Source organism: Falco biarmicus, chromosome 2 (genome assembly GCF_023638135.1).
Source record: "Falco biarmicus isolate bFalBia1 chromosome 2, bFalBia1.pri, whole genome shotgun sequence".
NCBI classification, from domain to species: domain Eukaryota; kingdom Metazoa; phylum Chordata; class Aves; order Falconiformes; family Falconidae; genus Falco; species Falco biarmicus.
This window is the reverse complement of record NC_079289.1, coordinates 12867355-12886165: the sequence shown is the minus strand read 5'-3', so window position 1 is coordinate 12886165 and position 18811 is coordinate 12867355. Positions and strand designations below refer to the sequence as shown.

Genomic DNA, 18811 nt, shown 5'->3' with positions numbered 1-18811 from the left:
TACAGATTCGTGGCTGCTGGAAATTGCTGTAGCTCCGCTGGCTTTTAGCACTGAGGGTCTTTGCATCCTGGGGCTGATGGTGTGCAGAAGGACCCAAGCATCCTAAAAGCCCCAGTAGGAGGACTGCTTTTTCCTGTCCTTGGTGGCACAAACCAGCTTGCGGATGATCCTTAGCTTTTATGCAGGTTGTTGTCAGCTTCAAACGGATGCATCCAGGCGGTGATCATCTCTTTTCATGCATGGTGTTCTCACGGACTGGCAATGCATTGCTCAGTAAGAGTAAACAGTTTGCAGCCAAATACTGGCTTTTTTACAGGGGTAGCAGTTATGTGCAGATGGAGGATTCTAGGTGATGGCACTTACCTGGTGTTCGATTTATACCCAAACTCTTACCTTCTCCACAGAACTGAAACTTGCATGTTAGTTCTACACTAGAACCCCAGATGAAGTTTGTTTTCATTTCATGGTCTGAAAAGTAGAGCCCCCAATTATTGTTGTTGTCGTAATTTTGCTCCCATAAATTAACCATTAAATTAACAACTTTTTTTTCTTTTTTTTTTTTTCTTCTTTTTGTTAAGCTAAGGATGTTACTTACATCTGTCCCTTCACTGGAGCAATCAGAGGAACCCTTACCGTCACCAATTATAGGCTGTATTTTAAAAGCATGGAACGGGTAAGCTTTTCAAATCATCTGCTTTTGTTGGCTATTCAGTCTTTAGACCTAGGTGTTCTTTGAGAGTAATTCTGTGTGAATCATAGCTATATGTTTGGGAATATAGGCATAAGGGAGCAGGAGCTGGGGATTTCCCCCCCTCCACTTTTTAAACTCACAAATTTCAACTGTCTACAGGACCCTCCTTTTGTCCTAGATGCATCTTTAGGTGTAATCAACAGAGTGGAGAAAATTGGAGGTGCTTCCAGTCGCGGTGAGAATTCATATGGGCTGGAAATTGTATGCAAGGTAAACTTTTATCTCTTATTTTACAATAGGGGAAGGGGAACATATATTTTAAAAGGTTTTCTTTGTGGTATTGTAGGATGTTCTGTAAAACATTTCAGTCAGTGTGAGTTCACACGCTTCAAGACCCATCTGATTTTAAAAGCAATTTTCAGGATTCTTTAGCTCCACTCACTCGAGATGAGATCCAAACCTTTATGCAGGCTTTGTGCTAGGTAATGTCTTTTCTTTACAGTCGAAACCTAGGCCTGCATCCCACTAAAGGATTCTCACGGTTGCCCACCAGGCTATTCTAGGGAGACTCCTGTCATTGTGGGATACAGGATGCCTTTCGCTCAGTTGCATTTCAACAGCAAGAAAGAGGCACGTGTCCCCCTGAATCGATAGCTTATGTCCACCTGCTGCTGTGGTGAGGGCTTGGCAGGTAGCCTTCCGTCCTCCTCGAGGCTGTTCTAGCATTTCTTTCCAGGCAGTGCGTATTTCACATGTGCCTCTCAAGAGCCCTTGGAATCACTGGAAGTGTAAACTTGAATAAAAATAATTCACCTCTTCGTGTCTACTTACTGTAGACTCACAAAGCAGATAAAGCCACCATGTCCAGTCCTAAATCCGTACCTTGGCCGTTCACCAGGGCACAACCCCTCTGCTTCCCTTGGTGGCCACCTGGTGAGAGCTGACCTTGTAGGTCTTGGGCTGCTTCGAGCTCTTGTCAGAGCCCCCTCAAGGCCGAAGGGATGCCCGTTGCTGGACAAGGGTAGGTGAAGGAATGAAAAGGGGTCCCAGACTGGCTGTGGTTGCTGCTGTGATTCTGAGGCACCGGGAAGCCAGGCAGACTGTCATGCTGTGGGCGTGCTGAGTCAAGAGCAGTTGATATAACTTATACCAAATCATCTGGCTGCTCCCTCGTCCTATTGCAGTCATGATCCTCCCTGGCTAACGTAGGGGTGCTTGTGCTGGCAAGCTAATTTATTGCCTGTTTTGATCTGGATTCCTAGTCCTCAGCCGTTTTGCCTGTGTGCACATTTGCACACGTGGTCAGGTTTGGAGTGAATTATGTTGTTTCCCTGGGTGGGAAGCACAGGCGCAAACTGTACAATGGGTATCTTGGACCTATACAGCATGTATATATATCTCTCCATGTGCCAGCCTGCTTGGCCCAGGATATGCAGAGCAGTTTAGTGCAATAACGGAGTAGTACAGGTACAGCATGTGTCCTGAAATGTTCTCTGTCTAAGACCAATTACCTTAGATTTGTGAGAAAGCTGAGTCTTCGGCTGTTTATCTCATACTCTTTGAGTTGCTGTACCATATTCGTATGCTTGAACTTGATAGCTCATTTCCTGCTAGTGGCTTTTAAACTGTTTACTACAAGTGTTTGAGTTGTAGGCTTGCCTGGAAAATCTTGGCATCTTAGAGATGCTTTATTTAGTTTCTGAATTTGAATTTGTAGACGAGCAAAGGAGGTCCTGGGTTACCACTTTGTGTGGAAACTGTGCTGCTGTGCAAAGTGCAGGAGTTCTCCATTTCAAGACGTGCTTGAGTGCTCTGAGAGATGGAAGCTTTAAAGGAAGATGGCACTGGTTGCTTTGCACCAAACTGGCCGGACTTGGGCTCCCTACTTGCAGTAGCTCTGTGGAGGTACTTTGTGAGGCAGTCCCTCCCAGCTGTCTTCTGGCACAGCTCAGTGTGAGAGCCCAGTAAGAGCTAGGAGGTCTGTCTCACAAAGCCCTGCCGATCAGTTAGCTTGTTCCTGAGCAGGGCTCTCCCCTAGACTTTCGGCAGGTAGAGATCTTCACAGGAAGGCAAGATGCTGTGATCAGGTGCACCTGTGCACTCCCTCTGCTCCTCTGCAGTTGTGGCAGGCTTTGTTGGAGGCTGCAGATGACCACTGAACCAAGCCCAGAGTTACAATACAACAGTGTTCAAAGTACAATATGAAAGAGCATCATGATGTGACCCTATTTTTAATGCTGGCTTTTGATTTTTCTTTGGGTATTGAAGCGGTTCAGAAATCTGCAATTTGATTTCCCTCTTTTTTTTTTTTTTTGGTAGGATATTCGGAACTTGCGGTTTGCTCATAAGCCTGAAGGGAGAACTAGACGGTCCATATTTGAGAACCTAATGAAATATGCTTTTCCAGTTTCAAATAATCTGGTAAGTATTTTCTTTTCAGTTTTTACCAAAAGGCACAGAGTGGCAGTAAGCTGTTTTGTTCAGTCTCATCTACTTGGTACAGTGTTCACATAGAGTGGATTTTGTTGAAGGAGGAGAAATGCTGGTTTTCAAATCTGTTCTAGAATGACTTCTGTAGGAGTTCAGGTTGTGTCAAAACCAGGAAAAGTCTACTACCTTGGGGCTGGATTCCTTCATGCATGGAGAATGACTTACTGATACATCCTTGTAACAGAGGGAAAATACTCAAAGCACAGTGACATCCATCAGAGGTTTACAGCTAATTGTTGACTGCATTGCCCCAAATCTGGAATGCAGTTCTGCTGTGTCGTGTTATGGCACTGCAATTGTTGCTTCAAATACTGGGTGAAAGGATCTAGTTCTTAATATGTAACAGCCTTGTTGCCCAATTAGTCTTTTCTTTCTCTCTTTAATAATAAACTACTTTTGTCCATGAAGTACTACACAATCGACAAGCAAGATCAGGGGTATAGAGGAAAATACATTGTTGTACTAATTACCTGCTACAGTGAGTGTGTTAATCTTTTTCACAAAGCCCTAAAAGAAAAGCAGTGCAATAATGGGAAAAAAGAAGGACCGTTCATGAGTTGCATCCTGGAAATGGGCTCGGAGTGGGCTCTTAATGGTAAATTTTCTTTCTTTCAGCCACTTTTTGCATTTGAGTACAAAGAAGTTTTCCCAGAGAATGGGTGGAAGGTGTATGACCCCACTTGGGAGTACAGAAGACAGGTGTGTATTGTGCCATGTCCTTCCTCATCATCTCTGCTCTTCAGAAGTAAGGCTCTGTGCAGTAATACAATTACAGGTCGCATGGAGTAGAGAGTGATCCTGCTGACACATGTCATGCAGGCTGGGTTAGAACATTGTTCTCCACACCGCAGTGATTGATGACAGCAGTACAGCTTTAAAGATAGTAGCATCCACTGGTGGAGATTACTCAGGCTGCGGAGAGCTGACTTTAGGCTTTGGTAAAAAGCCCCATTGGTCTGGCTTACTCATCAGCCACTGCGGCAGTGAGAAGTGGAGGATGCATTTTGCAGGTGCAGGCACCCAACTGTTGAGTTTCACACCTCAGATCTTGCTTGTATCAGTTTTAATTCTTTTCATTCTTTCCTGTCTTAAACAGAACTTGGAAAGAAAAAAATCAAATGTAGAATGCCTTCATTTTCTTGGGGAATTGGCCTAAGGATCAACCTAGAGTGTGTTGTGATTAACCGTAGCTTAGAACAGTTTGTAGTGTGCCAAGAGTGCACTGTCAAAGGTATTAATGGTCGTGAAGTGGCAGGCTGTCAGTTAGGAGTACTGTGGTAAAAACTTGAGTGATCCTTCCCGGGGGGAAAAGATGGGAGAATTTAGGTTTTTATAATGAAATCACTCTTGTCATAAAATTCTCATGTAGAGGAAACAGCACAATTTGGTGCCACATTTGCACTGAATACAGTAAACTTCTGTCTCATCCAGATCTGCCAGGATAAAACAAAGTTTTCTTTGTAAAATTAAGGAATTTTAAGAATTTAAAGAATTATTTGGGTCTTTCCCATAAACCAAACCAAAACAAAACCAGACCTGTATCCTGGCCTCGTTGTTCATCTGATTCCTGGCATCCAAAACCTGAAGAAAGGATTTTTTTTTCTAGCTCAAGTCTCATAAAAGCTGGGCATGCCTTCTAAATTGGTTACCTAGGCCTGTCATTAACAGATGGGGAGAGAGTGCTTCACCGTTGGGGGTGATTTGTTCCCTCCTAAAATAGCTGTCTAAGATAGATTGCTGGCTTCTAGGCTGCTAATTGAAAGTGAGATGTATCTTACCTCCTATGTCTTCATTGCAAAAAAGTGTATGTTTTGCAATGAGATACCACTATCTAAAATCCTAACGGAGACAAATGCCCATTATTTGTAATCAAGGACACACACTGTATCTAAGGTTGACTTTGACTAATAAGACCAGATAATGCAGCAATTATTGCTTCGTTTAGAATTTAACTCTTTCTTGATAGCTATTTTAAGGAAAGATCTGTTTATAAAGGATCTGCAGCCCAAGCTGTATGGGCAAGACGCTTCTTTATAGGGGTGAGAACTCTGGAGTAAAGACTAAAGAATACGGTGCTATCAAAATGGTCTCCATTGAAAAGCACAGCATTCACTTAGCCAAGCTTCAGTTAAAACAGGCAAAGTACAAAAGACATTTTTACAGTACCTGGAAGGAAGGAGGGCTGACCCTTGAGAATCTGGAGGTAGATGATTCCAGTTTCTTAATCCTGGCATGCCTGTTTTTAGAATACAAGCTTTTCTGCCTGTATTAGGGTTTTTTTATTGTGATTGACTGTACCTTAAATTTTGCGGGAGTTTGGTTACATGGTGAAAGGATAGGTATATTTACATGGATGTGATTTGCATTTCCAGCTCTTCAGCGCCTTTCTGTAACGAAAATGAGACTGGCCCATGGTGTGTTTTATTTCTGGTCACACAAAGTAGCACTGTTGTGTGTAAAGCATGTCACAATTGAGACGCTGCTGCAATGTTATGACCTGATTTTGTGTCATTTTTGACCGGACAGGAAGACCTTAGCCTAACTGCTTTTATGTCGACAAACCAAACTAATGTTCATATGCTGAAACCCCTGGTCATTTGCTTATGTTGATAACTGCAAAAATGTATCCAGACCAGGATTTTTTGCAGCCACAGCCTATCTGAATGTTACCCATGATGGGCCACAGTCATTACCATTGCAGATCACACAATCCATCTGTCCCCGTAGCTTATCTTCAAAAGTGACCAACACCAGCTGCTGAAGAAGAGGCAAACTGTACTGCAGTAGATGTTTATGTTGTGATCTGGCCAGGAGGAGAATTTCATCCCTTTCGTTGATTGATTTAGGTCCTGCAGCATGAAGCTTTATGTCCCATCCAAAACCTTTAGGTATTTCAGTCTGTTTATTTAATTTCAGCATTTATAACTACGGATGTTCAATTTATCTGTGTGAATGTCTTAGCCTTTTTTCTTAATCCAGCCAGGTTCTGTTAAAACAATAACAAATACTACAGTAAATCAGGATTATGTCCTGAAATGGCAGCAGGGATTCGTTAACAGTGAAACAAAACTGCCATCATCAAGTCAGATAATAGGATTACCTGTCTCTAACCGTATGAATTGTGATCAGAAACAGAAAAGCAGGATATGCGCACGATCTGCAGGACCTTTTGGAATTAGTTTAAAAATTATTAGAGAAGAGCTGGCCTAGGGCATGAGCAGCCCAGCAGTATGGCCAGGCGTTAACTTGGTATCTCTTAGGCCATGTCAGTCATTTCCCGGTGGGAGCAGGGGCACAGAGGGAGGGGAGCAGAGCAAAAGTAGAAGCCAACTACAAGGCGTCCAGAAAAGACTTTTAGAGTAGGACCTATATCTACACTGGTAGACATGGCAAGTTTGTGTGTGGTATGATTTATTTACTTTTTTTATCTTCCAGGTTAATATAAGTGTGTTGATATGATAGAGATAGTAGCAATTAAGAAAAATAGTCAGTAAACCCCTGACATCTCTGTTAGCATTCTTGGGAAAGATGGAAATATGTAACTTATTAAAAATCTGTGATTGTGTAAAACTGTGGGGAGTAATAAACAACCTGTAGAGAACAAAAGGAACTTAGAGAGGTTTGGGATTTAGTTGGTAAATGGAATCACATGTGGCAAATGAAATTTAAAACTGAAATTGCTCCCTGATTTTTATTACACGCAGGCTGGCAGAGTATAAAACAGAATTGCAAAGTGAATAAGACTCAGCTGAAACCAAAAGGCCTTGAGATGCCTTTGGAGTAACTTAAAGCTTTCATTTTCCTTAACAAGGTGGGGAGCATTTGGAAAATATTACAAGGGATTGTGAAGCTGGAAATGTGTGATGTTTCCCTACAGAAGTCATGCTCATCTAATCCCATACTCTGGTCATATGTACCGGGGAGTAACAGTACAGGTCTGTGGTTGCTGCTTTCAGAAAAAAAGTAGAGAAAATAATTTGGCAGAGGAGCTGACTTGTTTTGAGGATAAAAGAAGCCCAGCATTAGTGTACAAGCAGAGTGGGAAAGGTACGGTGTGAGAGCAGCATCCTGCAGGGGCCTGTTGGGTGTAACTTAGGGGAGTAAAATGAGAATTGAACTGTTACATGTCCCATGGTTTAACTGAGGTCCTGCTTACGCTAGGTACGTCCCTACTGCAAAAGGGATCGCAGCCCTTCTGTGCTAAGCAGGCACAGCCTGGGCTGAGCAGAGGGACCAGCTTGGCTCTGGCAGCTGTATCCTGTCAGTGCAGGGATGTGGTGAGCTAAATGTGCTCAGCCTCTTGGTATCCCATGGCTCAGACCGAGTTCGAGAGAAGCACTGCTGATGTGTAACTCGGGACCCTCCCTGCCTTGCCCGCTGCAGCTCAGGGTGTACCTGTGTGGCTAAGCTCAGAATTGGTCTACTGCATCCCACAGAGAGATGGGGCTGTGTATAATTCCAGCAAGGAAATTATTTTTTTTCCTGCCAGATCCTCATGTGGTTAAGGTTAAACGTGTGCTTTGCAAGGTGGTGGTTTCAGTGCCATGCTGGTCTGTCTGCAGCCATTTTTCCTTGCAAATGAAGAAACTCTGTCTTCTACAACATGCGTAGGTCAAGTGATAACTGAGCACAGGTCATTAAAGTAAGACATGAATGACTATCCAGAGGAAAGCCAAGTCTGCTTTGTGTGTGGAGATGACACAAAGGCTGTGTCTCTATGGTTAGATGATACAGCTGTAAGGAGTATTCCCGAGCACTGGGGCACCTTCATCGCACGTTGGAGGCATAGCTTCAGTCCAGGTTGTTACTGTCTCTCTTTTGAATGAGTGTGTTTGAGCATCTTCAGCCATGCACGAAGATCCTCCTCCAGCAAGATGTACGCAGGTTGAGAGTATGAAGCGGTTTACTGGCTAACACACAAAAAAGATAGCTCAGATGTAACTAGCTACTAGGCTGAGAATTAGTACTCACCACCTCAGGGAAGGCATCTGAAGAGACTTTCCTGGCCAGGCAGGCACTACTGAGAGGTGAAGGATCAGCCTCTGCACCTCCCTTAGTTGGGTTGTTGCCATCTTCCACCAGTAATGTCACCCCCAGCACACAGATGACCCAGCTGTTGGCCCTCATCCAATGACCCCCGACTAAACTCGCAGTTTTGCCTTTTGGATTTTATACCGTTTCATGATGTTTTTCCCTCCTGAAACCTTGAGTTACCAGCGATCCGCATCTCAACAGTCCTCTTCCTCTATCTGCAGTTTTACGTTTCTTGCTTTTCTATAGATTTTCACGCAGCTCTCGTGCGTGGCTTTGCAGCGTCCCTGGCAGTCGGAGCCGTGGCTGTGCGGCTGGGTCGTGTCAGAGCCGGGACCTGAAGAGGAGCAGAGAAGAGGGAGGCTGCAAGGCTGGCTTGCCTGCTCCCAGACCTGGGCACGGTTCAGAGGGCTGGCGCCGTGAAGGATCACCGGGCGGCAGCGTGGACAAACCGCCCTGTTTTGAGGATAAACGAGTCTGAACGTGAGGTGCGCTGTGCCGGCTGGTCTCAGTGAGAACGGGCACGGGCACGTTCAGTTTATGGCCATAGATGTGGCTGTGCAGCCTTCCTCACTTTGCTCTCTGGCAGTCACCAAGCGTGAGAGTTCTCCTGACACCAGGGGCTACTAGCGGCGTTAGTTTACCTGGAGAAGACAGACCTTGTGCAGCAGTCCGGGCAGCAAGTGCTGGTCCCTGGTGTGGATGCTCGGCAGCCGTGCTCCCTGGCAGCCTGGGGATGCTCACGCCTGCTGCCAGCGTGGCACGCCTGGGTTCTCTGCCAACTGTGTGGGCAGGCAGCTCCCAGAGCCCATCCCAAGGCTGCAGCGGCTTCTTGAGTTACGTCTACAACAATGGGTTGCTTTGATAGTAGGCTTTTGGGTGCTCACAACTCACCAGGAAGCAGTGAAGTGCATGTTATATGAGGAAATACAATGTGCTTTATATCACGTTTAGCTTTTTCTATTGATTTCAGCTGAAGAAAGCACAAGTCTGAAGGAGCATGAATAAATGTAGAAGCTACATGGCACCGTGGCAAATGTCCTGGGAAGGTGCAAATTCAGATTCCCTTCTGGCCCACTTTGCTTGTTTCTGTTGCTTTGAATCCTTAGAGAAAGTCATGATCTGAATCCAAAGCCCTCTTTGAGTGGTGCTGTGATTCAAGGCTCCTGTGCCAGGGGGAAGCAGACATTCCCTATGATTCAAATGAAATTTGAATGCTGACACACATCATCTTTTCTTTCTTTGGGGTTGTGTCATGGCTTTTTCTGGTCTGGGCTGTTGCAGAGGAAAGATTTCATTTACATTTGTCAGGGTGGTGCTGAAAGACAAAGCTTTGGAGCTGTCAGTTCTGGACCGAGCAGTGTGTGCTGAAGCCACGCTGCCCACCGCCGTGAAGAGGGTGCTTTACAGTGTCAGTGATGGCTTGATCTTCTCAGTGAGCACTGGTAGAGTTGCAGGGCAGGGCAAAAATGAGCTTTTCTTCCATGTAACTGCTTGTCAGCTCCCATTTTCCTTGCCAAGAGTGTGCTGACAGCATAGTTTGAATTCAGATTTGGGGGAGGTGGAATCTTCAAGCGTTGCTGATGGATCCACTGCAGTGCAGCCATGTACTTAATAGAACAGGGTTGAGAACAATTTAGTCATTTACCATTAGTTCACTTCCAGGTAGTAACCAGTTTGATCACAGCTGATGGACAGCTAAGAGCAAGTCTTGCTGTTCCCTGGTGTACAGCAGCTGGTGGACCGAGGAGATTCCGTCCTCGCTGTGTACAGCAGGTAGACCTCTGAGCATGTTTTACCCATCAGTAAGCTTGGACTGTGTATACACACTATTTGATACCACTTTCTGCCAATTTGGCTTCAGGCACTGCCAAGAAGAAGCTTTCCTTCAGGGTTTTCAGGTGTTCGTGATCCTGGCAGCGCTGCTGATTCCATGTAGTAACATTTCCTTCCCTGTGAGGTCCCCAGGACCAGGTGTGGTTCACAAGCAGGGTGTGTGACCAGTATTAGGCAAAGGTCTGTCCTCTCCTCACATTTCTAACCATGACCTGTTTTGACAGTGTGACTCACCGCTCTGATGGGGAACCAGCTGCAATCTGTGTGGGTCAACCACAATTACCACAGCTCGTCTGATTCGGGTTAGATTTGTCATTTATTTCCCATGGGAGCTGCAACAGTGGTAATCAGTGTCCCACCACCCTCCTTAAAATGAAGTACTGTTTATTAGAACAGAAGCATGCATTGTTTTAAGAGCTGGTGCTCCTCTAAAACAGACTCTGTACTTAACAGTCTGGCCATGTTCGCTGCGGTAGATCTGTCTTCCCCACAGAGATGCTTTGTGTCAGTGCTCACCCCTGCTGCAGCAAGTGTCTGTGTAAATGTCTCCTTGTAGGCACACAGTAGCAGCCACACGGTTTTGATCTGTTACATCCCAGCATCAGCCAAACTAAGTCTGCAAGTTGTCAGGATTGTCCCTGTTGTGCTTCAGGTGTTCCCTGGAGGTTACCGTCTGGGAAGCTGTTGAGTTGCTTCCCCATCAGGGCATGCTGAGCTCAGGGGGGTGTGTGTGTGTGTAGATCCCCTGCTCTCCCAGCCCAAGTCAGACTAGTACAAGAGAGAGCTTGGTCTGAGAGGAGCGTGAGAGTTGTGTATCTCTGTCCAGATCCCATACAGTCACGCAGTGAGAAACATAAAGTTATTAGGGTTTTGGTGGTTTTAAGGGGTCGTACAGCTGTGCAAGGCCCAAAACAGCTTGGGTTTTTTGGGGTGTTTTACTGCCTGTTCTCCCTTCTCTCTTCCCCTCCAGCCCGTCTGGTAACTACACTCCATCCCCAGTTTCCACCCACTACGTTTGAGCTAAGAGAGGTGTGAGGACTGTCAGTCACCCATCCTGTCCTGCTCCTGGCTCTCCTGTAAACACTATGATGAGACCAGGAGGTAATTAAAGGTGATCTCAGGTGGATCACCTGTGTTGCCACATCTGTAGCCTCCACAGTTCCGTTGCCATAGGTGAGCCTGCCTGCAGTCTTCTAGTTTTCCTGCTTTTCAGTGGCCTGAGCAAAACATCTACCTATCTGGGAGGAGGCACAAAATGCAAATGACCACGTTAATGCAGTCCTAGGCTCCAGCTGTAAATGTCCTTCGTTAACAAAAGTTGCCTTGAATTTCAGGTCTGGGGATTTGACTGTGCTGAGGTCTCAGAGCAATTCATTTGCTAACCTGCTGTTGTTTCCTCTTTAGGGAATTCCCAATGAAAGCTGGAGGCTGACCAAAATTAATGAGCGCTATGAGCTGTGTGATACATACCCTGCCATTCTAGCTGTGCCTGTAAACATTCCCGATGAGGAATTAAAGAGAGTAGCATCTTTCAGATCAAGAGGACGCATACCAGTGAGTGTGACAAAAGAAGCCACTTTGATGCGGTTTTGTTACATACCTTTGGGCCGTAAATAATACCAAGATCAGGCTGAGTGGATTCCATGGAGCAAATAAATGGTCAATGGATAATAAAAGTGACAGCAATGTTTGAGAAGTCAGAAAGCAGCCAGAAAGCTGGAACTACTGTTGTGAAAGAGGCATAGACTAAACCAAAATGAGAAGATAAGATAACTTCGCACAACCTGGACCGAATCTCAGTTCAGTTCTTAGGAAATGCAAAGCGGCCCTGTTTGATGGATTACAATTGTCTGGCCTCGTCTGACTTTCAGGATAGGGGAATATTTAGTGATATTCTTGATGAAAATGCTTATTAGATGAAATTAAGTCAAAATAGATTGTTATGATGTTCATTTCAGCGGTAACTGAAAATGTACTGGTTTATTTCTCCAGTCTGTAGAAAATTAAATCTGTTCCTAAAATGCTTAACTTTTACGTGGTGTAACGTAGGGTAAGACGTAGCCCAATGAATGCAGAGACAGAAAATTTGTGAGAAAACAGTCTGCATCTTATTTAAAAGTCAGACTTAAACCTTTTCAGTCACTTCTTGTTTGTTCAAACTTTGGGAGTACCACCAGATGAATGAGTAAGGACAGAAGAGTTCTTTCTTTCATTCAATAGTGATTTAATAGAATCCAGCCTTGTGGAACCAGCTAATACAGGGCAGGATCCCAGAGCAAGCCATTACAGGTAACACACTTCACTGGTTTAATGAATCCCATTTTTTCTTCATTTCTTTCTCATTTGTTTTCAAAGGTGTTGTCATGGATTCACCCAGAAAGTCAAGCAACGATCACTCGCTGTAGCCAACCAATGGTGGGAGTGAGTGGCAAGCGAAGCAAGGAAGATGAAAAGTACCTTCAAGCCATCATGGATTCTAATGCTCAGTCCCATAAAATATTCATATTTGATGCAAGGCCTAGTGTGAATGCTGTAGCAAATAAGGTCAGGCGCTTTTTCCTTTGTCTGGAGCTGGGAATGTAATAATTTAGAGCACATTTTCTACCACTGTTTCAAATTATTCATGAGGATCACGAAAGGGTTTGTTACAGTGAAGGGAATTGTATGCAGTAATGTAATTCTCTAGAATGACTTTTACATCTGCGCTGGTACCTGTAAGACACCAGTGTGATTACTGCAGGTCCGTTTGAATTAATCTACAATGGGAAATGAGATTGGATGGGGGAAAAGAAATCAAAGTCGTACTGGGGTCAGAGTACTGAGGTCAAACTCTAGCACCCTGGATCTTGTGTATCACCATTTTTCACTTCACATGGTTGAAAGACTCCTTCCTCTTAACAGCACCAGAACTCTGTCCCTGTTAACCCTGATGGGAGCAGGGGATACTCAGCACTTAGGAAAATCAGGCATCATTTCAAAATATAAGCTGGGGATCATTAATGTCCTGGAATGTTGCTGTGTTCTTCCTGCTCTTACAGAATCATAGAATAGTTTGGGTTTGAAGGGACCTTTAAAAGTCATCTAGTCCAACCCCACTGCTGCAGTGAACAGGGACTTCTTCAACCAGATCAGGTTGCTCAGAGCCCCGTCCAACCTGACTTTGAATGTTACCAGGGATGGGGCATCTACCACCACTGTGGGCAACCTGTGCCAGTGTTCTACCACCCTCATCATAAAAAAATTCTTCTTTATACTTAGTCTGAATCTACCCTCTTACCCCATATCCTATTGCAAGAGACCTTACTAGAAAATTTTTCCCCATCTTTCTTATAAGCCCCCTATTATTTATTGAAAGGCTGCAGTAAGTTCTCCCTGGAGCGTTCTCTGGGCTGAACATCCCCAGCTCTCTCAGCCTTTCCTCACAGGAGAGGTGCTCCAGCCATCTGATCATTTTTGTGGCCTCTGGACCCGTTCCAACAGGTCCATGTCTTTCCTGTGCTGAGGACCCCTGAGCTGGACGCAGCACTCCAGGTGGGGTCTCCCCAGAGCAGAGCAGAGGGGGAGAATCACCTCCCTCGACCTGCTGGTCACGCTTCTTTTGATGCAGCCCAGGATACAGAAGGCTTTCCAGGCTGTGAGTGCACATTGCTGGCTCATGTCCAGCTTTTCATCTACCAGTACCCCCAGTTCCTTCTTGGCACTGCTGCTCTCCATCCCTTCATCCCCCAGCCTGTATTGATACCAGGGCTGCCCTGACCCAGGTGCAGGACCTGGCACTTGGCCTTGTTGAACATCATGAGGTTCATGTAGGCCCACTTCTGGAGCTTGTCCGGGTCCCTCTGAATGTCATCCTGTCCCTCAGGTGTGTCAACTGCACCACTCAGCTTGGTGTTGTCTGCAAACCTGCTGAGGGTGCACCTGAACCCACTGTCTGTGCTGGTCCCAGTACAGGCCCCTGAGGGATGCCACTTGTTACTGATGACCTGGATACTGAGCCACTGACGGCTACCCTCTGGATGTGACCACCCAACCAGTTCCACTGAACAGTCCACCCATCAAATCCATGTCTCTCCAATTTAGAGAGAAGGATGTTGTGGGGGACCCTTTCAAAGGCCTTACAGAAGTCCGGATAGATGACATCTGTAGCTCTTCCCTTGTCCATTGACATAGTCACTCCATCACAGAAGGCCACTAGGTTGGTCAGGTAGGACTTGCCCTTGGTGAAGCCATGCTGGCCGTCTCAAATCACCTCCCTGTCCCCCATGTGCCTTAGCACAGCTTCTAGAAGGATCTGTTCCATGATCTTCCCAGGCACAGAGGTGAGGCTGAAGGTTGGTAGTTCCCAGGGCCCTCCTTTCCACCCTTTTAAAAATTACTTCTCATGCCATCACTGTAAGCCCTGTTTTAATGGTAGAACTACTTTGTTGCACTAAACCTGATATTCTTTTACTATTATTTTTTTTTTTTAATCTGCCTTTCCCACTTCCTAGGAAAGGTAATTAGTGTGTGGGATATACTCTTCTATAATGGTATGGTAAATTTGTAAATGACAGAATAGTGAATCTAATGAGCAGCTTGAATGGGGATAAATGATAATTACAGAGAAAAAGAAGGCTTGTAATGTGATATTCTTTGTACAAATTGTAGCATTCATTAACTGTTGCAGGAAAGAGACACAAAGTGTGCGCATGTACATATTTGTTCCCAATTTTAAGATAAATCCAATGTTTTCTGCCTGCTTTAGATAGCACAATCACTGTGGTATTTTGTCAGCTGTTATTTGCTTAGGACAGACGATTGGGATAAAGTATAAATTATGGTTTTGTTTAATGATTTGTATGTGGGTTTTGTTCTTCAGGCTAAAGGAGGGGGCTATGAGAGCGAGGATGCTTACCAGAATGCAGAATTAGTGTTCCTGGACATTCACAACATTCACGTTATGAGGGAATCGCTGAGAAAACTGAAAGAAATTGTGTATCCCAATATCGAGGAGACTCACTGGCTGTCTAACTTAGAGTCAACTCACTGGCTAGAGCATATCAAGGTATGTGTGGCTGCACCCACTGGATGCAGCTGGGTAACCACAAGTCCGTACCAGACTGTTCACTGGGAAATGTATCCAGAGCTAACTCCAGTACTGGGATTTCAATGCATGAGAAATCTAAAGACTTACAATTTGGTTTTGATTTATAAACAACTAAAAGCACAGTTTCATGGAATGGCAAATCTTGAGGAGACTGGAAGAGGAATAAGAGAGGGGGTTGAAATACTGACAAATGGTGTTTTGGAGGTGAAGTGTGTTGCTGGGTAATGTGTTAACTGTGAAAGCTGTGGTTAGAGCACAGGAGTCCCAGAGTTTCCAGACTCTTGGTCCTCGACATCCTGGTGTTACTGCCTGGTCCAGAGCAGCAAATGTTAGGAGTTTGTGCTTTTCAGGAATCCAAGCAGAGTCAGAATGAGTGCTTCAGCGTCTGCGGATGTTGGTTTTCAAATGAAGCTCTTTCTCTCCTGCAAACACCCAGCTTACTTTGTGGACCTGCTAATGCAGACAGGGGCAAATCTGCTCCGGGGGCGGTTGCAAGGTGATGGCCATTTTGAGTTCCTGTCAGACACAGAAAGCTACTGTGTTTAAATCTTGACCTGTCCAAGGACTGAGCTTAATGCAAAGGCTCTTCCAGAGTTGTGCCTGCACTACAGTTTAGATCTGTTGTCATCTTGCTGGAACAAAAAAATGTGTTCACCAATTTGCTGTCCTAGTTATAAAGTAGTTGGAACTGATTTACCATTCTCCTTGAAGCTTGTGTTGTCACTAGCCATTTTCATTTATAGTTTCCGTTCCAAAGAGATGTTGTAACTTTTTTTTTTTTTTTTCCTAGCTCATTCTGGCTGGAGCCCTTCGGATCGCTGACAAGGTGGAGTCGGGGAAGACATCTGTGGTTGTACACTGCAGTGATGGCTGGGACCGGACAGCCCAGCTCACCTCTCTCTCTCTGCTCATGTTAGATGGCTACTACCGAACTATCAGGGGCTTTGAAGTGCTAGTGGAGAAGGAGTGGCTGAGCTTCGGCCACAGATTTCAGCTGGTGAGTCACTAGCCCTTGGAAGGCACTGAACAGAAAGTTATTGTCCACCTTGAAGGAATTTCAAAGGAGTTTAGCCTTTCCTGTGAGAAGTCTCCCAGCTGAACTCGCAGAAGAAAGGTGAATGCTGCTGCTATTGTTTTCTGCCTATAATTCCAGTCTTCCGTTAACCTGCTTGGAGACAATATTGGTTAGATAAGAGGAACAGGTGGTATTAAATTTCTCAGGTGCCTGACTGACATGTCGTGTTCCCATGCTTAGGCTTAAACTAACAGTGTGGTTTTGGGTTCAGGGTAGGCATTTCTGCCGGGAGTTGGTAGAGACCACTGGGGTATTTTGTGTCTTTCTTTCCAGTTCAGTCCAGACTGCTTGGACATCATCATCTAACAAATGCCTTTGTATTGAAGAGGCTGGGGAATTTTGTTAATGGCCTTGACCTCCCATTTTCTTCAGGCACATTTCATTTTTGGGGAGGCTTTTCTTCTTTAGGTGAAAGATGAACAGTTTGAGACTGCACCAAGAGTTGTGGTTGTGTCCCTAGAGGTGGCAGAGAGGCAGCTTTGTGGACTTTGTGACACAGCAGTTTGTTACAGTTTGCACCGGTGGGAATTGAGAGAGACTTTCAGTCTTTTACTATTGTGTTTTGCTCTTAGCTGTTCTCTTGTGGTTGTTTAATTTTGGCAAGAGCTAGAACAAGGTCTGTTTACAGCACGTGCAGTGGTGGGTTGCATAGTCAAAAGCTCTGAGGAAGGTGGAGAAACTGAGGTACTAAGCCGTGGAGGTTCTGCTGCAGCAAAACTGTTATCTGGTGTTTGAATGATGGGTATTCTAGCCTCCCTGTCTATACAAAGAAGATAATTATATTGATTCCCTTTGGTGAGGGGGGAACAGTATTACAGAAGAGGCAAGGATCTCTGTTGCATCCAGAAGAATGGCTGCAGAAGCGTGGCCTTCGAATCTCTGAAGATCTGCACAATCCAGGCCTGGTATTAGAATAGGCCTGTAATCAGAATTGTGCTGAAGTTAACAAGAAAGGTAGCCTTGAGCTATTCTTGAGTCCTGAGACCAAGTAATTATGTTGTGCCAACAGGCCGTGGCTGTAGCAAGCTACAGCTGCTGGGAAAGCAGGTGCAGGGCCAAGAAAGATAGGGAGCGGTATGGGAAAATAGGGAGTAACAAACTACAAGGCTGAAGCACAGCAACACAATTAGCTACATGGATAGAATGCTTATTTTAGTCATGATAATTAGGGGTGTGAGAACCGCGCGCGTTTAGAGACTGCTAACCAATTATATTTCTGCTTTACGAATATGCATGTGTATCGGTTCTATATAAGTAGTGTTAGCAACTAATAAAGTTGAGCGAGATGCATAACTCATATTGAGCGTCTTCTTGACTCCGGCGAACCCTTCTTCCAACAGTTACATGTTCTTCTTGTGTCTTTGTATGGTACTTAGGGCTCCTGGGTAACATAACCACTAATGTGCTGTACTGGTTGTAAGGAATCAGGCCTCACATGTCTTGGCCACACAGCACGGTCAGGGTAGGAGGCCTACTTCTGGGGATACTTTCATCACTGCCTCCCTTGAGGTGGCAGGAGATGGCCCGGGTTAGTGTTTGTACAGCGCTTGGAAGCTGCGAGGTGTTGTGTGACGGTTGTCGCCACATGCTGTGCCTGTAGGTAGTGTTTGGATCTAGCACACTGTACTACTGTAGTAGCCAGGACGACAGCTGCAACTGAAGCAAAAAGCATTCTCATTTTTTTTCCTTCTGAACTTTAGCTATTAACTGAAATCAGTGCCAGCATAGCATCTGGAGCCTCTACTCAAACAACTCTTGTTTTAATTTAACATGAAAATATCCCCATAAAGAAATTTCACTTCAAAGACGAAGGGAGTAGCTGTCCTTTACTCCTTTACCCACCGGTATGGACAAAGCAAAATCAGGACTCTGATTTTGAAACTTCTTAAAGCTGCTGGTAAAGACTGAGAGGAGACACTGGCAGTTTCCCTACGAAGCCCTGTGCAACTCATGTTCTTTGTCCTGCTCTGTTTCAGAGAGTCGGCCATGGAGATAAGAATCATGCAGACGCGGACCGCTCTCCTGTCTTCCTCCAGTTCATCGACTGTGTCTGGCAAATGACAAGACAGGTAAATTGCTGGCTGGCACGTGTGTCCACGAAGCCAGTGTACCAAGACGTGACGCAGTGTCTGGCTGCAGGAATAATTCCAAGTTGACCTGCACAGGCCCTTTCCTGGGCTTCTACTCTTGTTTTGACTCTGGCAACAAGTTTCTCAGGAGTCTGCTTAGCAAAGAGCAGGAACGCACAAGTAAGCCACGATCTTGGCTTGCATCAAATTAGCTGTTTAGTGGGTGCTGCTTACCTACGTGCTGCTGTAATAAATCTGAGCTTGTGAGAGGAAGCTTGCCTCACCTGGAAAAGAGGGGACAGCTGCCTTACACTTACCATGGGCCGGAACAGGCACCCCAGGCACCCTCAGCAGCCCACTGTGCTTTCAGAAGCATAGGTGACTTGAGCTGCTAATGTAAGTCTCTAGAGTGGAGGGTGCAGACAGATCCCTGTTGCCTCTGCTCAAGCTGAATGCATAACCAAACCTGCAGCAGGACATGCGTTTGCTCCATTTTAAGTTCTTCTGATGGCCAACGTACTGCTCCTGATTCA

At 45.2% G+C, this 18811-nt stretch overlaps 1 protein-coding gene across 6 annotated transcripts in view; it reads left to right on the top strand.

Annotated features, from left to right (window-relative positions):
* Positions 1-18811, top strand: part of MTMR2 (myotubularin related protein 2) — a 65920-nt gene that overhangs the window by 41317 nt on the left and 5792 nt on the right. For all 6 annotated transcript variants that reach the window (XM_056327745.1, XM_056327748.1, XM_056327746.1 and 3 more), the window contains 9 exons: positions 579-673; positions 851-961; positions 3011-3112; positions 3797-3880; positions 11453-11602; positions 12404-12592; positions 14907-15092; positions 15925-16131; positions 18186-18278. In XM_056327745.1, coding sequence (XP_056183720.1) covers positions 579-673; positions 851-961; positions 3011-3112; positions 3797-3880; positions 11453-11602; positions 12404-12592; positions 14907-15092; positions 15925-16131; positions 18186-18278 — 1217 coding nt within the window. The remainder of the gene's footprint in view (positions 1-578; positions 674-850; positions 962-3010; positions 3113-3796; positions 3881-11452; positions 11603-12403; positions 12593-14906; positions 15093-15924; positions 16132-18185; positions 18279-18811) is intronic.